General features: G+C 37.5%; 1 protein-coding gene across 1 annotated transcript in view; it reads left to right on the top strand.

Moving 5' to 3' along the window:
* LOC133759160 (small ribosomal subunit protein uS17-like) overlaps positions 1 to 21,865 on the top strand; it is an 81,884-nt gene extending 60,019 nt beyond the window's left edge. The window contains exon 2 of the mRNA XM_062190114.1: positions 21,374 to 21,865. Coding sequence (XP_062046098.1) covers positions 21,374 to 21,803 — 430 coding nt within the window. The 3' untranslated portion in view covers positions 21,804 to 21,865. The remainder of the gene's footprint in view (positions 1 to 21,373) is intronic.
* Positions 21,866 to 22,779: the final 914 nt, after the last annotated feature.

The raw sequence follows: 22,779 nt of genomic DNA on the forward strand, positions 1-22,779 counted from the left end.
TAATTGGTTGTACATGTACAGATTGATTTCTGGAGTTTTTATTCTGTCTGTTTATCTACATGTCTATTTTTGTACCTGAACCAGATTGTTTTGATAATTTACTGCTCTTTAGTATGTCTTGAAATCTGATATTGTGATGCATCCAGATATGTTTGTATTGTTTACGATCACTTTAGCTTTCCAGGGTCTCTTGTGGTTCCATGTGAATTTTGACATTTTTTTTTCTAGACCTGAGAAGAATGTTGTTGGTATTTTGGTTGGGATAACATTGAGTCTCTAAATTGTTCTGGTTAATAGGGACATTTTGATGACATCAACACTTCCAATACACAAAAATGAAGATTTTTCCATTTTTTGTGTGTCTTCTACTATTTCTTCCTTTAATCCATAAAAAGGACTCTCATAACAAAGAAACATTGAGGAACAGATAGCTTCACTGCTAAAATTTACCAAACTTTTAAAGAACTAATTCAATTCTTCTGAAAATACTCAAAACAATTTAAAAGGAAGAAATCCTCCCAAACAACTTCTATGGTCAGATTTACTTTAATTCCAAAACCAGAGAAAATATACAACAAATAGAAAGAACTACAGACTAATATCCTATTATTTTAAGCTTCAAAAGTTCTCAACAAAATAATAGCTAATTGAACCCAATAACGCAACAGAAAGATCATTCACCAAGACCAAGTGGGATTTATCCCCGATATTCAAGGATGATTCAAAATACACAAATCAATGAATTTACATCCCAGTAGCCAATTAATGAATAAAAGCACTATGATCATCCCAACAGATATAGAGAAAGTATTTGATAAAATACAACACCCATTTTTTATGAAAACTAAGCAAATTGGGTTTAGAAGGAACATTCCTCAACACAATCAAGGCAATATATAACAAACCCTCAGCCAGCATCATATTGAATGAAAAAAGTAAGAAACATTTCTACTAAGATCTGGAATCAGACAAGGATGTCCACTTTCACCATTGCTATTCAATATTTTTCTGGAAATTTTAGCAGCAGCCATTAGGCAACGAAAAAAAAAAAATCAAAGTGATACTAATTGGAAAGGAAGAAGTCAATTTACCCTTGTTCGTAGATGAAATGATTCTGTATATTGAGGACCAATAGATTCCAATAAGAGACTTTTGGAACTCAGAGTGAGGTAAAGTCGTAAGATATAACATCAACACATGGGGCCAGCTCTGTGGCATAGCAGATAAAGCCACTGCCTGAAATGCCGGATTCCCATATGGGTGCCAGTTCGAATCCAGGCTGCTCCACTTCCAACCCAGCTCTTTGTTATAGTCAGGGAAATCAGTAGAAAATGGTCCAAGTCCTTGGCCCTTGTACCCACATGGGAGACCTGGAAGAAACTCCATGCTCCTGGCTTCAGGTCGTCCCAGCTCCGACCTTTGTGGCCATTTGGGGAGTGAATGACTGGATAGAAATCCTCTCTCTCCCTCTCTTTGCTTCTGCCTCTCTGTAACTCTGCATTTCAAATAAATAAACAATTTCTTTAAAAAATTCAACACACAAACATCAATAGCCTTTGTATACATGGAGAGTACTGTGGCTGGTAAAGAGTTTACAAGATCAGTCCCATTCACAATAGCTACAACAATTTTAAATGCCTTGTAATAAGTTTAACCAGGGTGTGAAAGATCTCTGAAATGAAAATTACGTAACATCCTTCTTTTCTTTTCTGTCTACTTTCTACATACTCACTGCAATTGCCTTCGCTCTGGCCAGCATCATGTCTTCACTAAATTATACCAAGAGCTAAACTGATGACTTTCTTGCCCTTGTCCCTATCTAACCTATTCCTTGCCTTGAGTGCAGAATGATGGTTTTAACATAAGCAAGATCACAAAATCTCTCAATAGCTTATCATATCCTGAAAGATACAGTGCAAACTACTAAACATAACCAGAAATAACCTCTAGCATCTGGAATATTTTTTCCAGACTTACCACAGTCTAGGCCCCCCATATTCTCCTTGTCATCCCTTCTTGGAATCATACAGTCTTCTAAAGGCATTATGTTCTGCTTCACTTTCATACCTTTTCCATATACTTTAATTCTTTTTGCAGTAATCTACCTCCCCTCATCTAGTGAACACCTTGTTATCCCTTAGACCTCAGAATCCACTGTGAATGTTTTCTTACTCCTCACTCTGTTGATTGGTCTTATGATTCCTTAAAAGCACATCTATCTTAGCACTTCAGTTTTTTTTTTTTTTTTTTTTTATTGAAATCATCTGTTAACCTGTCTATATTCTTTACTGGTAATGGGAAACCTGTGGACAGAATTTGAGTCTTAAGGACATAGTATATTACAGGACATCAAAAGCAGTGCTTGGCTCATGCTTGACATTTTATACTGTTCTGGATTTATTAATGGATTTTAATGTTCACATTTTGAAGTTGATCAACACTTTATTTAAATGGCACATTACTGAGAAATCTGCTTCATTTTATTTTATTAAAATAATTGTCCTATATCTAAGACTATACACCCATTTTATGTGTCTTCATATATGTGGATATATGTGGGTAGAGTTGGGGTGATTTGGACAAACAAAAATTCATTTTATTACTTGCTAATGGCCAATATGATTCCCACATAAATTGCATTTTATACTAATTCTTTCTGCTTGAGAACTTGGTCAATAATCTGTAGAATTATTAAGAGTTTAAATATGTATGCCTGAACAAGAATTTAGTTATTAACTCAATTCTCATTGGATAACAAACATTACATTTGTATATATATATTAATAGTTGCTTCTTAATTGATGATTGGTACTTCAAAAACTTTGACTTCTACTTTTTTTTTCCTGATATCAAGATTTTAAAGGAGAAGTCTCAATTTTTTTTTTAAGACTGTATTTATTTACATGATAGGCAGAGTTACAGACAGTGAGAGAGAGAGGCAAAGAGAAATGTCTTCCCTCCGCTGGTTTACGCCCCAAGTGGCCGCAATGGCCGGAGCTGCACCAATCCGAAGCCAGGAGCCAGGTACCTCCTCCTGGTCTCCAATGTGGGTGCAGGGGCCCAAGCACTTGAGCCATGCTCCCCTGCCTTCCCAAGCCACAGTAGAAAGCTGGACTGGAAGAGGAGCAACAGGGACAGAACCGGCGCCCCAACCAGGACTAGAACTCGGGGTACAGGCTCCATAGGTGGAGGATTAGCCTAGTGAGCCCTGGCACTGGCACCGGCCATCAATTTGTTTTTAATACAAAGTACACATTTGCATTTCATTGGTAGGCAGTTACTTTTTTCTGCATGATGTGACTTTCCCCAAATAATTCATATATAATTCACAAAGAATCAAGTTTTAATTTTAAAAAATGAATATTTGCTTTCCCTCACAATGTATGGATTATTTCTCATGATATTGATACCAAAATTAGGGACATTCCAGGCTTATAATACATGAAGTAAATGGACTCCTCCATTCATTTCTGGTTTTTTTAAGACTTATTTTTTTATTTGTATGTTAGAGTTAAAGAGAGAAAGGAAGAGAGAGAGAGAGAGAGAGAGAGAATCTTCCATCCACTGCTTAACCCCTCAGATATCTGCAATGGCTAGCTTTGGGCCAAGCTGAAGCCAGGGCCCAGGGTCTTCATCTAGTCTCCCAAAAGGGTAGCAGAGGCCGAAACACTCGGGCAGTCTTCCACTGCATTCCCAGATGCATTAGCAAGAAGCTGGATCAAAAGTGGAACTACCAGGACAGGAACCAGCACCCATAAGGGATGCTGGCATCACTACACCACAATGTAAGTTCTGGCTTCTATTTTTTAAGACGTTATTTACTAATTTATTTGAAAGGCAGAATACAGAGAGAGAGGGCAAGACAAGGAGAGAGGTCTTCCATCCACTGGTGCATTCCCAAATGGCTACAACAGCCAGGTGTCTGGGTCAGGTCAAAACCAGTAACCAGGAACTCCATCCTAGTCTCACACCTAGGTGGCAGAAGCCCAAGCACTTGGACTATCATGGGCTGCCTTCTCAGAGACATTATCAGAAGAGGAGCAGCTGGGACTAGACCTGCTGCTAGGATATAGGATACCAGTATTCCAAGTGGCACCTAAACACACCACACCATGGGCTCCTCATTTCGAAAATATTTTATGTACATCAAACTCTGAAGCAGAGGTACTAAGGATATTATTTTCACAGTGTAAAACTACAGATGCTTTGAAGAAGACAGATATATAAAAGAAAATTTTAAATATAGCATAGTATAGTAGAGCCAAATTCAAATACTTTCAGAAAATGAGAGGAAAGGACTACTTTGCCAGTAGAAGTTTTATTGATGTATTAAATAGTGGTCACTATCTTTTATTTATGGAAAATGGTTCTCAAATGTTTATAGAGTCTGAGAGGAGTTTTCTGAACATTGTAGTAATTTGAGTTTCTAGTTTCCTGCACAGGCTTCTCAGTTCTTTGTTCTCACTATGTCTTAGCTTAAAAAATCACATTTATTCTGAAAGTGAACTTTCTAGGTCTAAGTTAAAAAATTGCCAATATTATCTTGATTATAAGACATACAAAAGACACAAGTTATAAAATACTAAGTTTTAAAAGGCATTTTATCAATATTAGCTCATTTTTAGAATATCACAACCCAACCAGAAAAGCCAAAGTAAGTTTTATTCAAATTAAAATGCAATGTAATTGTGTGTTTTAAAAAATGTATTTCTAAGCCTGAATTTTACTCTACTAATGGCATTTACTAAAATCCTTCCTTGAATCATAGTTGTTGGAAGACAATTTTTTTAAAGATCTTACCATTTAGAATGGTCCAAGATGAAGATTGGTGCTGAGTACTGCAATTCACATATAGATATTGTCATGTGTCCATTTGTCTGGAAGACCTGCTACTGGTTGACAAGTTTTCTGCTTGCTAATATGGATTAGCAAGACCCAAGTGAGTTGATAAATAGAGAAAATCTGGGGGTCCAGAATATTATGGATCTAATTTAATCTTGTTTGTAAAGATTTATTTATTATTTCCTTGAAAGTCAGAGTTACACAGAGAGAGAAGGAGAGGCAGGGAGAGAGAGACAGAGAGAGAGAAAAAGGTCTTCTATCTGCTCGTTCACTTCCCAGATGACTGCAATGGCTGGAGCTGCACAGAACTGGAGCCTGGAGTTAGGAGCCTTTTCCAGGTCTCCCATGCAGGTACAGGGCCCAAGAACTTGGGCCATCTTCTACTGCTTCCTCAGGCCATTGCAGAGAGCGGGATCAGAAGTGGAGCAGCCGGGACACGAACTGGCGCCCATACGGGATGCCGGGTCTGCAGGTGGCAGTTTACCCACTATGCCACAGCGCTAGCCATGGAGCTGACTTAATCTTGTAGTGTGCACTAAGGCTTTCTACTCTAGAAAACTTAGGTGCCTAAGTCTAGGAAGAAACATTGGCAATAATAGGTAAAAAATAAACAAATAAAAGTAAGCCATTTGTAATATCTTAAAATGTAGATAGAATAATTATAGAAATTGCTTTAACTATGCTCAACTATATTATTTTTAATGTAGCAAATAAACTAGATATTTAGAAATCAAATGACAACAAACAAATGTAATTGTAAGAGAATATAAAAGTATTCAAGTATGGTTTGTGAAAATAAAAACTGGGTAAGTTGCATTCTAGTGCAGAATTATCTATATTTTTGATATTATACCTGGAATATTTGTCATTGTAGGTTTAGTTGATAATCATTCAAACCTTATCTTTAAAAGAAATATTTGCAGTTCATCAATAAATCATTTTCATCTGCTAGTATGTAGCATTGGTATTGCTAATAACTATAGCAATATTTAAATGTTTTATGCTTCTAAAATGCTAAAAATGATTTCCTTAAAAGATAACATATTTTTTAATTTACCCTGATTCACATATGTTAATGTGTTTAAATGTTTAGTAGTATTTTTCTGAATTTGATATTTTTTTTTAACTTTTCTTATTAGCCAATAGCAAAAATACCAAACATATTTTCTTGTGATAAAGTGAAAGATGTGATCATGTAATATATACAGGGCATGTATGTGTGTGTGTATGTGTGTGTGTGTATTAACATTTACATTTATAATTTCACTCTTGAAATTGATGGCCTAAAAGTAAAATGGAGAGAATTATCTCTAAAGATATAGACAAGTGCTATTTGATATATTTTTGCTTAGCCTATAGCCTTATAGACAGACTGTTAATCATTTAAAAAAAATTCTTAAAGAAAGAAAATAACTATGCCTATTTTTATGAGATAAAATAACAATTCCTTTAAAATAATAATAATTTAATTTGTTTACTGCTGTTATTCATTGAATTAAATGTATCCATGTTCAAGTACATTCTTTGAAGCCTAAATCTTAAAAATTCATAATATAAGCTTATTTGTAAAAGATAGTTCTTATACAGATTCCCAAGTTAAAATGAAACAATTCAGTGAACTTTAATCCAATGACCCATGCCCTTATGAAAAGGGAGAGTTTGGGAACAAATACACAAACACACATATTTTACATGTAAAGAGAGTTGGAGAGAGATAGCTCTCAATAAGCCAAGCAGAAAGCCCTAAACTGTATCTTTCTCTTACTACCCTAAGAAGAAAACTGCCAATACCTTGATTTCAAAATTCTGGCTATAACAGCAAATTTCCGTTACTTAAGGATGCCAAGTTGTGTTACTTTTCATACAACTCAAACAGATGAATGTAATCTATGGAATATATGCATTTAAAAAGAATGTAAAGGTTATTACTTATTTGGGACAGTGTAAATGCCCAATATGATCCTTTATATATTTTAGAAATTTTGATTCAGAATGTCGGCACAATAGAATTCACTTGCAGTGTCTAAAGTAATAATATATGTATGTATACTAAAATCACACAAATAGACCACTTAAGAAAATGTCACTCAGGATAATCTTTTTCTAAGTTTTTAAATATTTATGTATTTGTCTAATTTGAAAAGCGGGTAGATAGAGACTTTCCATCTGTTTGTTCACTTCCTAAATGCCCACGACAGTAAGGGAGGGTACAGGCTCAATGCTAGGCCTATAACTCCATCCAAGTTTTCCATGTAGGTGGCAGGGATCCAAGTACTTGAGTCATCAGCTGCCACCTCCATGGGTGCACATTGGCAGGAAGTTGGCATTGGGAGTGAAGTTGTGACACAAACCAAGGTACTCTGATGTGGAATGTGGGCATCCCAAGTGGCATCTTAAATTTTACACTAAATGCTTGCCTGGGGGCCATAATTTTCAAAATTTAATTTTGAAATTAACTATCACATTTGTTTAATGAAATCAAATACTTCAAAAGCGAAAATACCTGCCTGCTTTCTATAGATTGTCAAAGTGATCTTCTTAGAAGCATATGGTGTTTTCACCTACTGAGTTTCACAACTCAATAAATGAGGCAGATCTATTTTATTAGGAAAAATTACTGGAAAGCTGTTAGCTGTTAAGATAACCTTTATCACCATTGTGCATGCTAGAATAAATTAACAAATGCCATTTTAATAGATATCAGTCACCAATAAAATGAAATATATGCATATATTTAATGTTCAGGTCAAAGAAAGTACACACTGATAATTTAGCATTATACCATAGACAGAAAGACAAATTTTATTTTTAACGAATAGTTTTCTTAAGTCACTACAAAAATGATAGTGAAGTTTAAGAAAAAGGAAAAGATTAGTTGAATATTAAATAGTCTGAGATTATTTTTACCTAAATATCACATCTATCCTGTTATAATTGACCTCTGTGGGATGACTGTATGAGAGTGGGGAGACACCAAATTGATTTTCTTGCACCTGTTTCTTACCTGTGGTATATGACATGGTATATGACAAATCAAGCAGTTACTTTCCAAATTAAAGAGACAAGCTGCGACCCAGACCAAATTGTGCTCCTATTCAAAGGATTAGGTAAGGTGGAACTAATATTTTGTGTTTCTGCATGAAACATTTTAAGACTCATGCTTGCAATCATTTATTATTTAAACACTGATTCAAACATATTAAACTTATTTATTATACTGTGTTTAATCTACCAGACTTCTAAAATTAAATATTCATCCTCTAAATATTAAACTTAACTGATTTAGGAACAGAAGCAAATCATATCACAGACAAAACATAACAAAAATACAGATGCAAATAAAAACAAATCTTATGTTTCATATTAAAAATTCATATAAAGTATGATGTTAATATCTTTACCTTTCATTGTAAAAGCTATTGTGACTATAACACTCTAACTATGACTGATCTTAGTTATTCAAGATTTTAAATTGATAAGTTTCTGCCTTATGCTGGACGTAATCAACCTTGAAAAATACATATAATCCTGAGATTAAATTCAGAGTAAATTATTTGTGCTATTTTGGATATTATACATTTCTGCTTTTAATTTAATTTTCTAATTCTAAACAATATTTTCTCTATATTTTGTAATCTAGGTCCTCCAAAGAATTTTTTAAAAATAACCTTTTAGCAGCATGATTCTAAGAAGATGACACAGTAAGAAATACCAGAAATCTTTCTTCTCACTTAGATAACAATTATACAGGCAGAATTAACCTAGTGTGACTATTTTGGAACTCAAGATTGTGAAGAGCTTTTGCTGACCAAGGTAAAGATTACCAGTAAATTAAAATTAATTTTGCTCAAACTTAGCACAGCAGTTGTGCTATCCATTCCCTTCCTCACATCTGATGGCATGGAACCAGGCATGTACTCCTAGAGGAGGTTACTCGGTGACAAGGATCTTGTCCTTCAAATAATGGGGTTTGTGTACTCTTCATTTCTGCTTCTGATCACAGAGATTCAAAGAGGTAGGGAGCAATTTTTGCTCACATACAGCTCTCTTCCTTCCCTATAGTGAACTCTTCCTCTGTGGCTAAAGTGCAGAGGAGTTAAAGGGCTAATGTCTTTGCCTCCTTGATTTTACTCATTTTCTTTTCTTTTTTTAGAGCTAATCATTAAGGATGATGACTTGCAAAATGAATGACTGTACAAGGAATATTAGAAAATAACATGCATGCATATAGAAATTCAGCATCAGAGAAAACCTAAGGCATTACATTTATGCCTTAGGTTCATCTTTGGCATAGAGACAGACTACAACCTTCAGAAACTAAAATTAAAAACTAGAAATCCCTAGGGAATTATTATATTTCTGTAGTCACCACATTATTTTATTCAGATTTCCAAAAAATCACAAGACATACAAAGAAATGGAAAAATATGGGCCATCTAGAAGAAAAACAAAAATAAAAATGAAAAAAAAGAAGCTACCCATGAAAAAGACCAATGGCAGACTTAGTACACAAAGACTTTAAAACAATGGTCCTAAAAATGTTCAAAGAATTCAAGGAAAACAGGAAAAATGTCAAGAAACTAATATATGAATATGCGTGAATAGTATAGGAATATAAATAAAGGTAGAACCCAAAGGAAGTCATAAAGAATTCTACAGTTCAGAATTACACTAACCATATAACCAAATGGCTAGAAGGATTTAGAGGGTTATTTGAGTAGGCTGAAGAAAATGTCTGATAAGTTTAAGACAAAAAGATTGAAATGGTTAGTTTGAGGGATGGAATGAGAATGAAGAAAGTTTAGAGATCTGAGGACTCTGCCAAGAGGACCCACACATGTATTTATTGAGGGAGTGAACAAGAGAGAGGAGCAGAGAGATTTTTGAAGAAATAATGGACAGACATTTCCCAATGAAAGACATGAGTATCAACACTGGCAAAGGAAAACACATTCTAACATGGCTCTTTGGACCACTTGGGGAGTGCATGAGCAGGTCAATGATTCTCTCTCTTTCTGTCTCTCATTCTGGCTCCATTGTTCTGCCTTTCAAATCAATTAGTCAATCAAAAAAATGGCAGAAAAAAGCATAGATTTTTATTGCTTTATTGTGACTAAATGGAAAATATCCTGGTGAGACTAAACTTACAACTTGGATAAAATCTCTATGATTTACTGTTATTATTATTATTAAAACTAAGAGTAGTGAACTCTTTCCCTGCACTCAAAACTGCTGAGTTTTACAGACATTAGTTTATTTAACTTCATAACAATACATAAATACATCCATATCAAGACATTTAATCAAGTTGTTGAAAGACAAAGAGATTATCTTGAAAATAACAACAGTTTAGTGACATCACAATAAGATTATCAGCACATTTCTTATTTGAAGATGAGAATACAGTGGACTAAGGTTAACAAGTGCTAAAAGAAAAACTGTTAGTCTAGAATCTTATATGTATAAAATTATTATTCAATAATGATGGACAAATTAACATATTATTAGATAAATAAAATCTGAGGGATAGGGTGGCACTGTGGCATAATGGGTAAAGGCACCACCTGCAGTGCCAGCATTTCATATGGGCACTGGTTCCAGTCTCCGCTGCTCCACTTCCAATCCAGCTCTCTGCTATGGCCTGGGAAAGCAGCAGAAGATGGCCGAAGTCCTTAGGCCCTTGCGCCCATGTGGGAGAGCTGGAAGAAGCTCCTGGTTCCTGGTTTCAGATTGGCACAGCTCTGCCATTGTGGCTATTTGGGGAGTGAACCAGTGGATGGAAGATCCCGCTGTCTCTTTCTTTACCTCTGCTTCTCTGTAGCAGGGCCTTTCAAATAAATTAATAAATCTTTAAAAAGAAACTTGAGGGAGTATGTCACCACCAATTGTATGAAATCCTAAAGGGAACCCTGCAGGTAGAAGTGGAGGGATACTGGAAACTCAATGCCATGAGAATAAATAAATACTTCAATAGAGAAAAACATATGGGCAGTCATAAAAGCTAGTTTATTATAATAAAGATCCATAACTTAATTTTCTGTCTACATAAAGAGACTAATGCACTAAAATTTATTAACTGTTTTTTGGATACAAAATATACAAAATGTAATTCTGTTACATCAAAACTTGAAAAGGGTAGGTAGAATTGTAAATAAGGAGAGCTTTAGAGCAGTAATAAAAATAAGTTGGTATAAACTCACATTAGAGTTTTTATAACTTTAAAATGTTAATTGAAATTTTCATAGTAACAAAAAAGAAAGAGAATATACATAGAAAGTAATGAGAAAGGAATTCGAGTGTTTTTCTGCAAAAATAAATCAATTAGAAACAAAAGAGAGATTAAGAAAAGCTATAGGTTGGGGCAGACATTGCGACACAACAGGTTAAGCTGCTATTTGTGAGTTCAAGTTCCAGTTACCCTGCTTTTGATCCAGATTTCTGCTGATGTGTCCTCAGAGGCAATGAATGATGGATGGGTCAAGTGCCTCAGCCCCTGCAACTCACATAGGAGACCTTGATGGAGTTCCTGGTTCTGGGTTTCAGCCTGGCACAGTTCTGGTTATTGTAGGCATTTGAAGAATGAACCAGTGGATGAACAATATCTCTTTCTCTCTCCCTCTCTCTCTCTCTCTCTCTCCCTCTTTCTCTCTCTCTGTCTCTGTCTCTCTCTCTCTCCTCTCTGTGTTTATGTGTTTGACTCTACCTTTAAAATACACGTCTTCTTAAGTAGCTATGGGAGAATTTTCCATTATAGATTATATTTTCAGCCACAAATTGATTCCTGATAGATTTTGAAAGTTAATTTCAAATCCTGACTCTACCATTGTCTTCTATCTTTCCATGAATAATTTTTAATGTCTAAACATTCATTTTCCATATGTAAAATGGAGAGAAAAGTCCTATTTATTAATAGAGTGGTTATGAAGTTAAATAAACCAATATACGTAAAACTCATAGAAGTTTTGAGCTCACAACTCTTAGCTTCTAATAGTGTAAATAATAACAGTAAATCATAGAGATTTTAGCCAAGTACTAGGTTGAAACATATATTTTCCATTTAGTATATTTTCCATTTAATCAAATAAAACAATAAAAATCTACAGCTTTTTCTGCCTTGTTATTTTTTTTAACTTTTATTTAATATAAATTTCCAATGTACAGCTTATGGATTACAATGGCTTCCCCCCCCCCATAACTTCCCTCCCACCCGCAACCCTCTTCTCTCCCACTCTCTCTCCCCTTCCATCTGCATCAAGATTCATTTTCAATTCTCTTTATATACAGAAGATCAATTTAGTATAAAGATTTCAACAGTTTGCACCCACATAGAAACACAAAGTGAAACATACTGTTTGAGTACTAGTTATAGCATTAAATCACAATGTACAGCACATTAAGGACAGAGATCCCACATGAGGAGCAAGTGCACAGTGGCTCCTGTTGTTGACCCAACAAATTGACACTCTAGTTTATGGCGCCAGGAACCATCCTAGGCTGTCATCATGAGTTGCCAAGGCTATGGAAGCCTTCCAAATTTACCGACTCTGATCATATTTAGACAAGGTCATAAAAGACAGAGTGAGGATAGTAACCAATGATCCTAAGAGTGGCATTTACCAGGTTTGAACAATTATACAGCATTAAGTGGGGAAGAGGACCATCAGTACACACAGGTTGGGAGGAGAGCCATTGGTAGTAGAGTAGAGGTTATGATTACAAAGGAATGAGGCCCAAGTGCACTAGACAGGGCCTAGAACAAAGGACAGAGTCATTATTAGAGGAGCTAAGAAAGGTGCTGTCTAAGCTACAATTAAGTTTTCTGATTGAGAGGCAAATAGAACCTGATAGAAGGGGCTTGATAATAATCTGGTGGGCTTTAGGCCTTGTAAATTCAGAGGCCCAGACCTATCTATCTCTTCACATGGGGTATATCCTAAGGGAGGTGTGAACCTCCTAGGGGAAGGCACTCTGTTGACTTTCATTACTTGGCTGGCCTGGGAGGAGAGCTGGCCAGGTAAAGGCAGGGGGCATCTCTAACAAGAAATTGACAGTTCTGCCTGCAATGTTGCTGACCCTACTTGACCATCCCCTCAGCTGCAGTGGTCACTTTGGAAGTTGGGCTGAGTGAAGGGCTTTTCAGCTTAGAGCCAATAAGATCTGTGGCTCTGACCTGGGCATCCTTCGACTCCAGGGCAGGTCCATTTCCAGTGATCCAACTCTTGGCAGAACTGCCAGGGCTCTTCACAAGCTGACTTCTGTTGAAGCCCAGGCTTACCACATTGAAAGCCACTGCAGTGGACTGGCCTGTTGGGTCCCCTTGAGGGCAGATCACTGTACAAATCAGCCATTAATAGGCCTGCCACCCTTTGCTTCTGATGCCTAGCTTTCTTTTCCTCCTGGTTTTTTTTTTTTTATCTTTTTAACTTTTATTTAATGAATATAAATTTCCAGTGTACAGCTTATGGAGCTGCCTTGTTATTTTTAAGATTGATTAACTGATTTGAAAGGCAGAACAAGGAGATAGAATGAAAGAAAGAGAGAAAAGATGTGTTCCATCCACTATTTCACTCCTCAAATGGCTGCAAAGCAGGAGCTGTGCCAATCTGAAGCCAGGAACAAGGAGCTTCTTCTGGGTCTCCCATGTGGGCCCATCTTCCACTGCTCTCCCAGTCCATAGTAGAGTGCTGGATCAGAAATGGAATACCAGGACTCAAACTGGCACCCACATGGGATGCTGGCAGCACTGACAATGGCCTCACCCTAGGCTGCACAGCAGCATCAGACCCTGCATTGTTTACTTTAAAAATAAGCCTGTTTTTGCTACACTAAAAAGACGGAGGAAGAAATGGCCAAATAGTAGCATGTAAGTCTATAATTCCAATACATGAACTGCATCCCCATTCTAATTGGGTTCCCCTGCATGATTCTTGATTCCTTGGACCAAAATACAATCCAAAGTAAGAAATATCTAAAGAGAAATTTATCTAGGAAGTTGTATACCTTGCTCTTTGCACTAAGAAGCTATGTTTCCTTTAATTTTAGTTCTTAATCTCATCAAAGCAATACATGCATATGATCATTAACTCAAAATATTCACCAAGACATCATTTATTAATTGGATTATTGTCTCTTTGTAACAATATTTTCACAAAGTTATGGCTTAAAACAAGGTACATTAATTATCGCATGCTTTCTGTGGATCAGGAGTCAGGTTGCAGCTTACCTGGATCGCTTCTGCATCTTACAAGGCTGCTGTGAAATTTTGTCTCAGGTTCTATTCTCCTCTGACGACTTCACCAAGGAATGACCCTCTTCTGATCTCATTTATTATTGACCACATTTACTTTCTCATTGACTTTTGGACTAATGGCCATGTCTTACTAGCCGTGCTGGGATGCTCTTATCCTCTTGTCTCTGGGCGCTCCCATCATTAGCTTTCCCTTTGCAAAGGAGAGTGCATGCCTCCCATGTAGACAGATTTAATATAAAATAAATTAACATTATATAACCTCGCTTTATTGGTTATAAGCATGCCTCAAGTCCTGCCCACACTCAGGGGAGATTACTCAAAGCCGTGAATACAAGGAGATGTACCCTCCCTGTCGTATTTCCCCCACACATAGTTTAAAATCAGCCTCCAAAGCTCCATGTCTGTGAACCAACAACTTCCTGCACTCTTATCTGCTCCTGAATTTTTTTAGAAAGTTTATGTCCATATATTTAAGGAATAGACCCATAAGACTTAATTTTTAAAATTATCAATTTTAGAAAAATTTTGATCTCCTGCTACGGATATAAGCTTTTATCCATGTGATATGTTGTACTGCAACACCAACACATTACACATGCACACTACTTTCAGAAACACCCATGTAGTATGTGAATATAGAATCCATAGATTTAAATAGCTACTTTATTGTTCTGTTTATTATTTTGCATTATATTGTATTGTTGTTTTATAGAGAATATTATTTATTGTTTACAAAAAGAATTCATAAATGTCTTTCCAGCTCTGCTGCATAGCATCCAATTATATATCCTGTTTGGAGCAACTAATTTTCCCTGAAATTAATAATTGACTTCTTTTTCATTTCCTTAGTCTCTCATATACTTAATCAAAATTCAATCAAAAATACTCTCTTCATGCAGTTATCTAAATCTCCTTTTATTTTTTTTTTATTTTTTTATTTTTTCTTTTTTTTTTTAATTTTTTTTTTTATTTTTTGACAGGCAGAGTGGACAGTGAGAGAGAGACAGAGAGAAAGGTCTTCCCTTGCCGTTGGTTCACCCTCCAATGGCCGCCGCGGTAGGCGCGCTGCGGCCGGCGCACCGCGCTGATCCGATGGCAGGAGCCAGGTGCTTCTCCTGGTCTCCCATGGGGTGCAGGGCCCAAGCACTTGGGCCATCCTCCACTGCACTCCCTGGCCACAGCAGAGAGCTGGCCTGGAAGAGGGGCAACCAGGACAGAATCCGGTGCCCTGACCGGGACTAGAACCCGGTGTGCCGGTGCCGCAAGGTGGAGGATTAGCCTAGTGAGCCGCGGCGCCGGCCTAAATCTCCTTTTAAAATATTGAAATATAAAAGGTATTTCTCAATGTCAGGTTCTTGGAGTCACTTTGTATCATCTAAAATGGTTTTCAGAGGAATATAACTTATTGTTGTTCCACAAATGCCATCCAAGAGTTTTAACTTTTGTTCCAGAGAAGTTTTTGAAATCTCCCTTGTAGTCCAGATCCTATAACCTCCTGTTTATACCCTAATTTTGTTAGAGTTTTATTGAGAAAGGATTCATTCAAGTAAAACGTGTGAGATCCCACATGTAAGATGGTATCTTCATTCTATCCTAATTAAGTGGTAATATGGCTGAATACAGAATTCTAGGTTAACAATCACCTAATTTTTTCAAAGCATTGTTCCATTATTTTATTGATTTTATTGCTACTTTTGACAAGTTGAACACATTTTTGATACTAGTCATTTCTTTTTTTTTTTTTTCTTATTGACAGGCAGAGTTAGACAGTGAGAGAGAGAGACAGAGAGAAAGGTCTTCCTTCCATTGGTTCACCCCCCAAATGGCTGCTATGGCCGGCGTACTGCACCAACCTGAAGCCAGGAGTCAGGTGCTTCCTCCTGGTCGCCCATGCGGGTGGAGGACCCAAGGACTTGGGCCATCCTCCACTGCCCTCCTGGGCCACAGCAGAGAGCTGGACTGGAAGAGGAGCAACCAGGACAGAATCCGGTGCCCCAACTGGGACTAGAACTCTGGGTGCCGGCACCGCAAGCGGAGGATTAGCCTAGTGAGCCACAGCGCCGGCCCCTAGTGATTTCAAGTAGACTTTCCTATTTGGTACTTTAGCATTTTATAGTTTAAAATTATGAAAATTGTTGATGGTACACATTGGGATAGTTCAACTTTTCTTTTTTCTTTTTTCTGGGTGCCGGCCAGAAAGGTCTTCCTTCCATTGGTTCACCCCCCAAATGGCCGATATAGCTGGCGCCCCAATCCAAAGCCAGGAGCCAGGTGCTTCTTCCTGGTCTCCCCATGCGGGTGCAGGGCCCAAGCACTTGGGCCATCCTCCACTGCCCTCCCGGGCCACAGCAGAGAGCTGGACTGGAAGAGGTGCAACTGGGACTAGAACCTGGTGCCTACATGGGATGCCGGCCCCGCAGGTAGAGGATTAACCAAGTGAACCTCAGCGCCTACCCTGGATAGTTCAATTTTAATAACTGTTCTTGGTACTTCACTGAATGGTTTCAAACTGGAAACCCACACTTCACAATTCCATGAGATATACTGCAGTTTTATTCGATGATTTTCATTTTTCTGGTGTTTTTTTTTCTTTTTGTGATTTCTAGTATCTTAATGTTATGTTCCATGCCCAAATTCCAATGTTTAAAATATTTTCCTCTAATTTTCCAAATGTATAAATGAGATATTCAAGGGAGATTTATCAAATTTACTTTTTAATTCTATAGTGATTCCAAATTTTGTTAATAAGATTTTAAAGACTGAAATTGCTTTAGTAAATTATATTTATTTCCTTTTTTTTTTTTTTTTTTGGCAGGCAGAGTTAGACAGTGAGAGAGAGAGAGACAGAGAAAGGTCTTCCTTCCTTTGGTTCATCCCCCAAATGGCAGCTACAGCCAGCGCACTGTGCTGATCCAAAGCCAGGAGCCAGATGCTTCCTCCTGGTCTCCTTTGAGCATGCAGGCCCAAGCACTTGGGCCATCCTCCACTGCCTTCCGGGGCCACAGCAGAGAGCTGGACTGGAAGAGGAGCAACTGGGACAGACCCCGGCACCCCAACTGGGACTAGAACCTGGGGTGCGGGCCCTGAAGGCAGCTCAGGCCATTGAAGCCATCTGGGGAGTCTCTCTGTCTTGCTTTCTGTAACTGTCACTGTCAAATAAATAAATAAAATCTTTTAAAAAATTATTCCAAGGATAAATATTTCCATTCTCCCTGTGGAATTTTATTCCCCAATGAGGTGTCATTTTCCAGTAATGTTTTGGTTATGATCTTCTGCACTTAGAGGTTTTCCTCAGTCTCTGGCTATTTTAAAATATCTTCTCACAATAAGGAGGGTAATACTAGCAGCTGAATGGAAACTACATCGAGACAATTGTTTTACTAACTATGAATTTCACTTTTGGATGAACTGATTGGAATTTTTGTGATGGGAATCACTGATGACATTATCTTTGTATCTTCATCCTTTGATCAGTTCAAATCCCTGGATATGGATTTTCTAGACTCTTCCCAAACAGTATTAGTCAACTGACTCAGGCCAAAAGCAGAAAGAACCAAAGAGGCCTCAGTATTTAAGAAATTCAATTTGTCTACATTTCTCTGTTTTACTATAGGATCTCATATAATATCTCTAGGAAAGGGTATCTTCTAACGTATCTCTAGTAAAGAAAATTTTTGTTTTTCCACCTATAGAGAATAAATTTCTAGTCTCTATATTCTTTTTGTGAATGTTTATGTATGTATTTTGGGAAATGTGCCTTTGTCTCACTCTCCGGAGAAGGACAAGGATTCTTTAGGAAGGGCAAGGATGATTCTGACAGTGTTGTTGAAAAACAAAACAACAAAACAAACAAACAAACACCAAAAAAAAGCCTTTCTACTAAATCCCCTATTTTGATGGTTCATTTTGATGTGGGATTCAGGTTACTTTTGCTGTTTCCCATGAATGGAATAGTATACAACTTTTTCTGGTCTGCTGATCCAGAGATGCATGTTTTGTTCCCATACTTTATGATTTCTGAACTGTGCTTCCTCTCCCTTTACTCCATTTCACTTGATTATTTTGTGTAGGAATTAAAATGCTGTATTATCCTTATAGTGGAAAGTCAAAAGAACTGGAATAAAAGGTGTATATTTAACTTTTTAAAATTATATTAAATATTATTAATTAATTATATTATATAATTATAATTATATTATTATATTAATTTAAGAGAGAGTGAGAGAGAAATCTTCCATTTGCTGGTTCACTTTCCAAAGGCTTGCAAGAGCTGGGGCTGGATCAGTCCAAAGCCAGGACCCTGGAAATCAATCTGGATTTCCCACATGGTTGGTAGGAACCCACGTACTTGAGCCATTTGGTATCTCTTAGAGTTCTCATTGTCAGGAAACTGAAATTGGAGGCAGGGGTAGGACTTGAACCCAGGCACTCTGACATGGGACGCAGGGGACCCAAACAACATCTTAAACACTGTTTCAAATGCTCACCCTTAAATGGTATACATTTATTCTGCTACCTTTCATCTGAATATAGGGGAGTCTTTTTATTCAGTAAAGAGACATTTTTTTTCAGTAAATTAATTGGAAAAAAATTATGTGATGAACAACAGTAGGTAATCATGAAAATAATTTGCACAGGGGCCGGCACCGTGGCTCACTTGACTAATCCTCTACCTGAGGCGCCGGCATCCCATATGGGTACCAGGTTCTAGTCCCAGCTGCTCCTCTTCCAGTCCAGCTCTCTGCTGTGGCCCAGGAGGGCAGTGGAGGATGGCCCAAGTGCTTGGGCGCCTGCACCCACGTGGGAGACCCCAGGAGGAGGCACCTGGCTCCTGGCTTCAGATCAGCATAGTTCTGGCCATAGCAGCCATATGGGGGGTGAACCCACGGAAGGAAGACCTTTCTCTGTCTCTCTCTCTCACTGTCTAACTCTATCTGTCAAATAAAAAACAAGAAAATAATTTGCACAATGATAGCTATAACAGTGTCTTGAAGCTACTGTAAGAAATTATCACTAATCAAGGGGCTGAAGACAACAAAAACAGCTTCCCTCACTGTGCTGGAGGTTAGGATTCCAATAATGAGGTCTTGGGAGAGATGAATCTGAGAAGCTCTGGGAAAGCATCTGTTCCATGCCACTCTCCTAGATTCTGAGGGCAATGAGCTAGCCATGGCATTTCTTGGTTTGCTGCCATACCACTGCAATCTCTTTCTCCGTTTTTAAAGCAGCTTCCTTTTTCCTCTGTGCTTTATCTGTTCTATCTGCCCCTAGTCATGTTTTTCCAAATAAAGTGAGGTCCACAGAATCCAAATATTTGTATTTGGAGATAAATATAAACACCCCATTTAATAATCTAAACATTTGATTCAATAGATTATGATAGCATTATTTGTTTAAAAATAAATTAGGTGTTTTTTTCCTCAAATTTAAGCATCTTTCCAAATGCAGAACATAAAGTTGGGCATTTTTTTAAAAAAATATGTTTAGTATGTCATTTGATATGCACATATAATGTATAATTTGTTTAGTGCTTTCAAATTTCAATTTATACTAACAAATATAAAAAGAATAGATGGACAAACTAAGCTACAAAACTGAGTTTCCTACTCAATAATGCATGACAAAATAAGAGTGTTACTAGACCAAGCATCTCAGGACAGATGATATTCATTGTGTGTGCAGTGTGGCAACACATAATATGAGGTATGAACTGACATAGTGCTGTACTTATCAGAAATGGTTCACAGAGCACATACTGCTAAGACTTGACATCTAAAATAAGTAAAAATGTATTCCTTCAAAAATGCAAAAACAAGATCATGTTCTATGTGATCTGTTGATTCAATAACTTAAATTCCTCTAATGCTATTAGAAAATAATTGGGCTTGATCAGTGACTGTGTAACTTTGCTTCTTTTTAGAAATATGAAATAATCTGCAGTGAAATGTTAAGTAAAACTTGAGACTGTTGATACCTAGTCAGGCTCATGAAGAAAGAACAATAAAAATGGATATCATTTTTTAGTAACCTAAATGAAATATTGTTAGTCTGTGTTTTAAATTGAGTTCTCAAAGATCTTTTACTTATTTTGGCATCCCCAATTTTTAATATTATGTAAGTAAGACATAAACTTGAGTGTATATGTGACAAATTTAAAGTGCTAATATTTATGGCAGCTAAGATTTGCTGATTCAAAAACCCATTACAATTCTAATTAAATTCATTACAATATTATTCTAGGAGCAAAATCTATTTTCTTATAATACTGACATATTGATGTCTGACTGTTGGCTTAATTACAGCTAAGCTATTAATAGAACATCAACTCTGCATTGTCTTTCTCGATAACTTGACTTTTCCAGATTTCTATAGTTTGCCAATTCAACTGGGTAAAGTCTGCTACCAGCGAATAAGATTGCTGAATGGACAATCGAATTCATCCATTAAAAAGAAACTCATTGTGCAATTAACATAGGTCGTTCCCTTTTATAATGACCAAGCCAGCTTGGTTAGGGATTTATCCAAAAGCTATTAAGAGAAAACTAATAAAATGATAATTTAAATAAATTAAAGGTTATTTTTCATTTACATTTAAAAAGTTATTATTTAGGCAGCGTAGAGACTGACATCTTTCTTCTTTGAGGCACTTTTTTTTTTAAAAAGACTTATTTATTTGTTTGAGTTACACAGATAGAGAAGGAAAAGCAGAGAGAGAAAGAGGTCTTCCATCCACTGGTTCAGTCCCCAGTTGGCTGCAATGGCTAGAGCTATGCCGATCCAAAGCCAGGTGCCAGGAGCTTCCTCTGGGTCTTCCATGCAGGTGCAGGGGCCCAAGGACTTGAGCCATTTTCTACTGCTTTCCCAGGCCGCAGCAGAGAACAGGATCAGAAGTGAAGCAGCCAGGTCTTTAACCAATGCCCATATGGGATGCCAACACTGCAGGTGGCAGCTTTACCCACTACCCCACTGCGCCAGGTCCTCTATCTGTTCTTAGAGGTTGCACTTATTTGGTTGTGTTTTAGAAACACAGTGGTGCAGGATCAAGCAGAAACAGTCCATGAAACCCCCTGGTGTGTTTTCCTATACAGTGTCTTTGCTAGAAATGCTACACTCTATTAACTAAAGACATACCACATCTTGCCACACAGCTAGCCCTTGAGCAAGGAAGTCTGTGTGTAGTAGGGCGAATAGTGGCTCCCTGTAGACATATGTCTTAATCTCAAGAATTTTAATTTATTACCTAATCTGACAAAAGATTCTTTGCAGATGAAATTGTTAAAGATCTTCAGATAAGGAGATTAACCTGCTGGGGGAGACGGGCAAGGAGAAGCTCCCGCGCTACTACAAGAACATTGGGCTGGGCTTCAAGACGCCCAAGGAGGCCATCGAGGGCACCTACATCGATAAGAAATGCCCGTTCACCGGAAACGTCTCCATCCGGGGCAGGATCCTGTCTGGCGTGGTGACCAAGATGAAGATGCAGAGAACCATCGTCATCCGCCGCGACTACCTGCACTACATCCGCAAGTACAACCGCTTCGAGAAGCGCCACAAGAACATGTCGGTGCACCTGTCACCCTGCTTCCGGGACGTCCAGATCGGCGACAACGTCACGGTGGGCGAGTGCCGGCCGCTCAGCAAGACCGTGCGCTTCAACGTGCTCAAGGTCACCAAGGCCGCCGGCACCAAGAAGCAGTTCCAGAAGTTCTGAGGCCCGCGCCCGCCCGCTCCCCAGACAAATAAAGCGATTTTCCCACTCAAAAAAAAAAAAAATTGTTAAAGATCTTCAGATAAGGAGATTAACCTGGACTACTGGGATAAATACAAATCAATCACAAACCCTTACAAGTCAAGAATCCTACCCCTGTGTGTCAGAGATCTGCCCATGAAAAGCAAGTTACATGACATAAGAAGGAATCAACTTGCAATAGTTTTGAAGATAGAGAAAAGGGATCATGAGGCAAGGAATGTGACAGGCATATAGAAGCTGGAGTGGTTAAAGAAAATTAAGTTCCCTTAGAACCTGAAGAAAGGAACTCAGGGTGCTGCTGCTTTTGAGATTAGGCTGCTGAGACCTGCACCAATATTGCGACCTACACTGTTGTAAAATAATGTATGCTGAGTTTAAGCCACTAAATTCATGGTAGTTTACTATCACACAGAAAACAGATACACTGAGAAATATTTTTAAACATTTATTTGTGCAAAAGGAAGGTACTTTGGCAACCATGTGCCTTTCCAGGCACAATTGGCAAGGAGTTGGATTGGAAGCAGAGAAGTCAAGACAAACTAGCACTCTAATATGGGATGCTGGTATCACAAGGTGTGGTATAACCCAAGGACCACAAAAGTGGCTACACGAATTTTGTTTTTAAGTGGGGAGAATCAGTGTTCTTAAGTATTTAGGCAAAGAAGACATAGAGAATGAGTATTAGGTAGCGATATTCTATTTGTATCAATCTCCCTTCAACCTATTTTCTCTACCTGCCTCCACTGAAAACTGAGTAATTAGAATAAACTATTATCCCACTCAATTTGGAATCCAATTTATCTAATAGTTTAAAAGTTCAACTCTAGATAATATAAGAAGTATTATTAAACATTCTAAGAATGACTTCTTAGTATGCATTTCTTAATGCTGTGAAGAAGTGAAATTCTTCATTAAAATTACTGAGACAAATGTTGCT

Source organism: Lepus europaeus, chromosome 5, assembly GCF_033115175.1.
Source record: "Lepus europaeus isolate LE1 chromosome 5, mLepTim1.pri, whole genome shotgun sequence".
In the NCBI taxonomy this organism is placed as follows: Eukaryota; Metazoa; Chordata; class Mammalia; order Lagomorpha; family Leporidae; genus Lepus; species Lepus europaeus.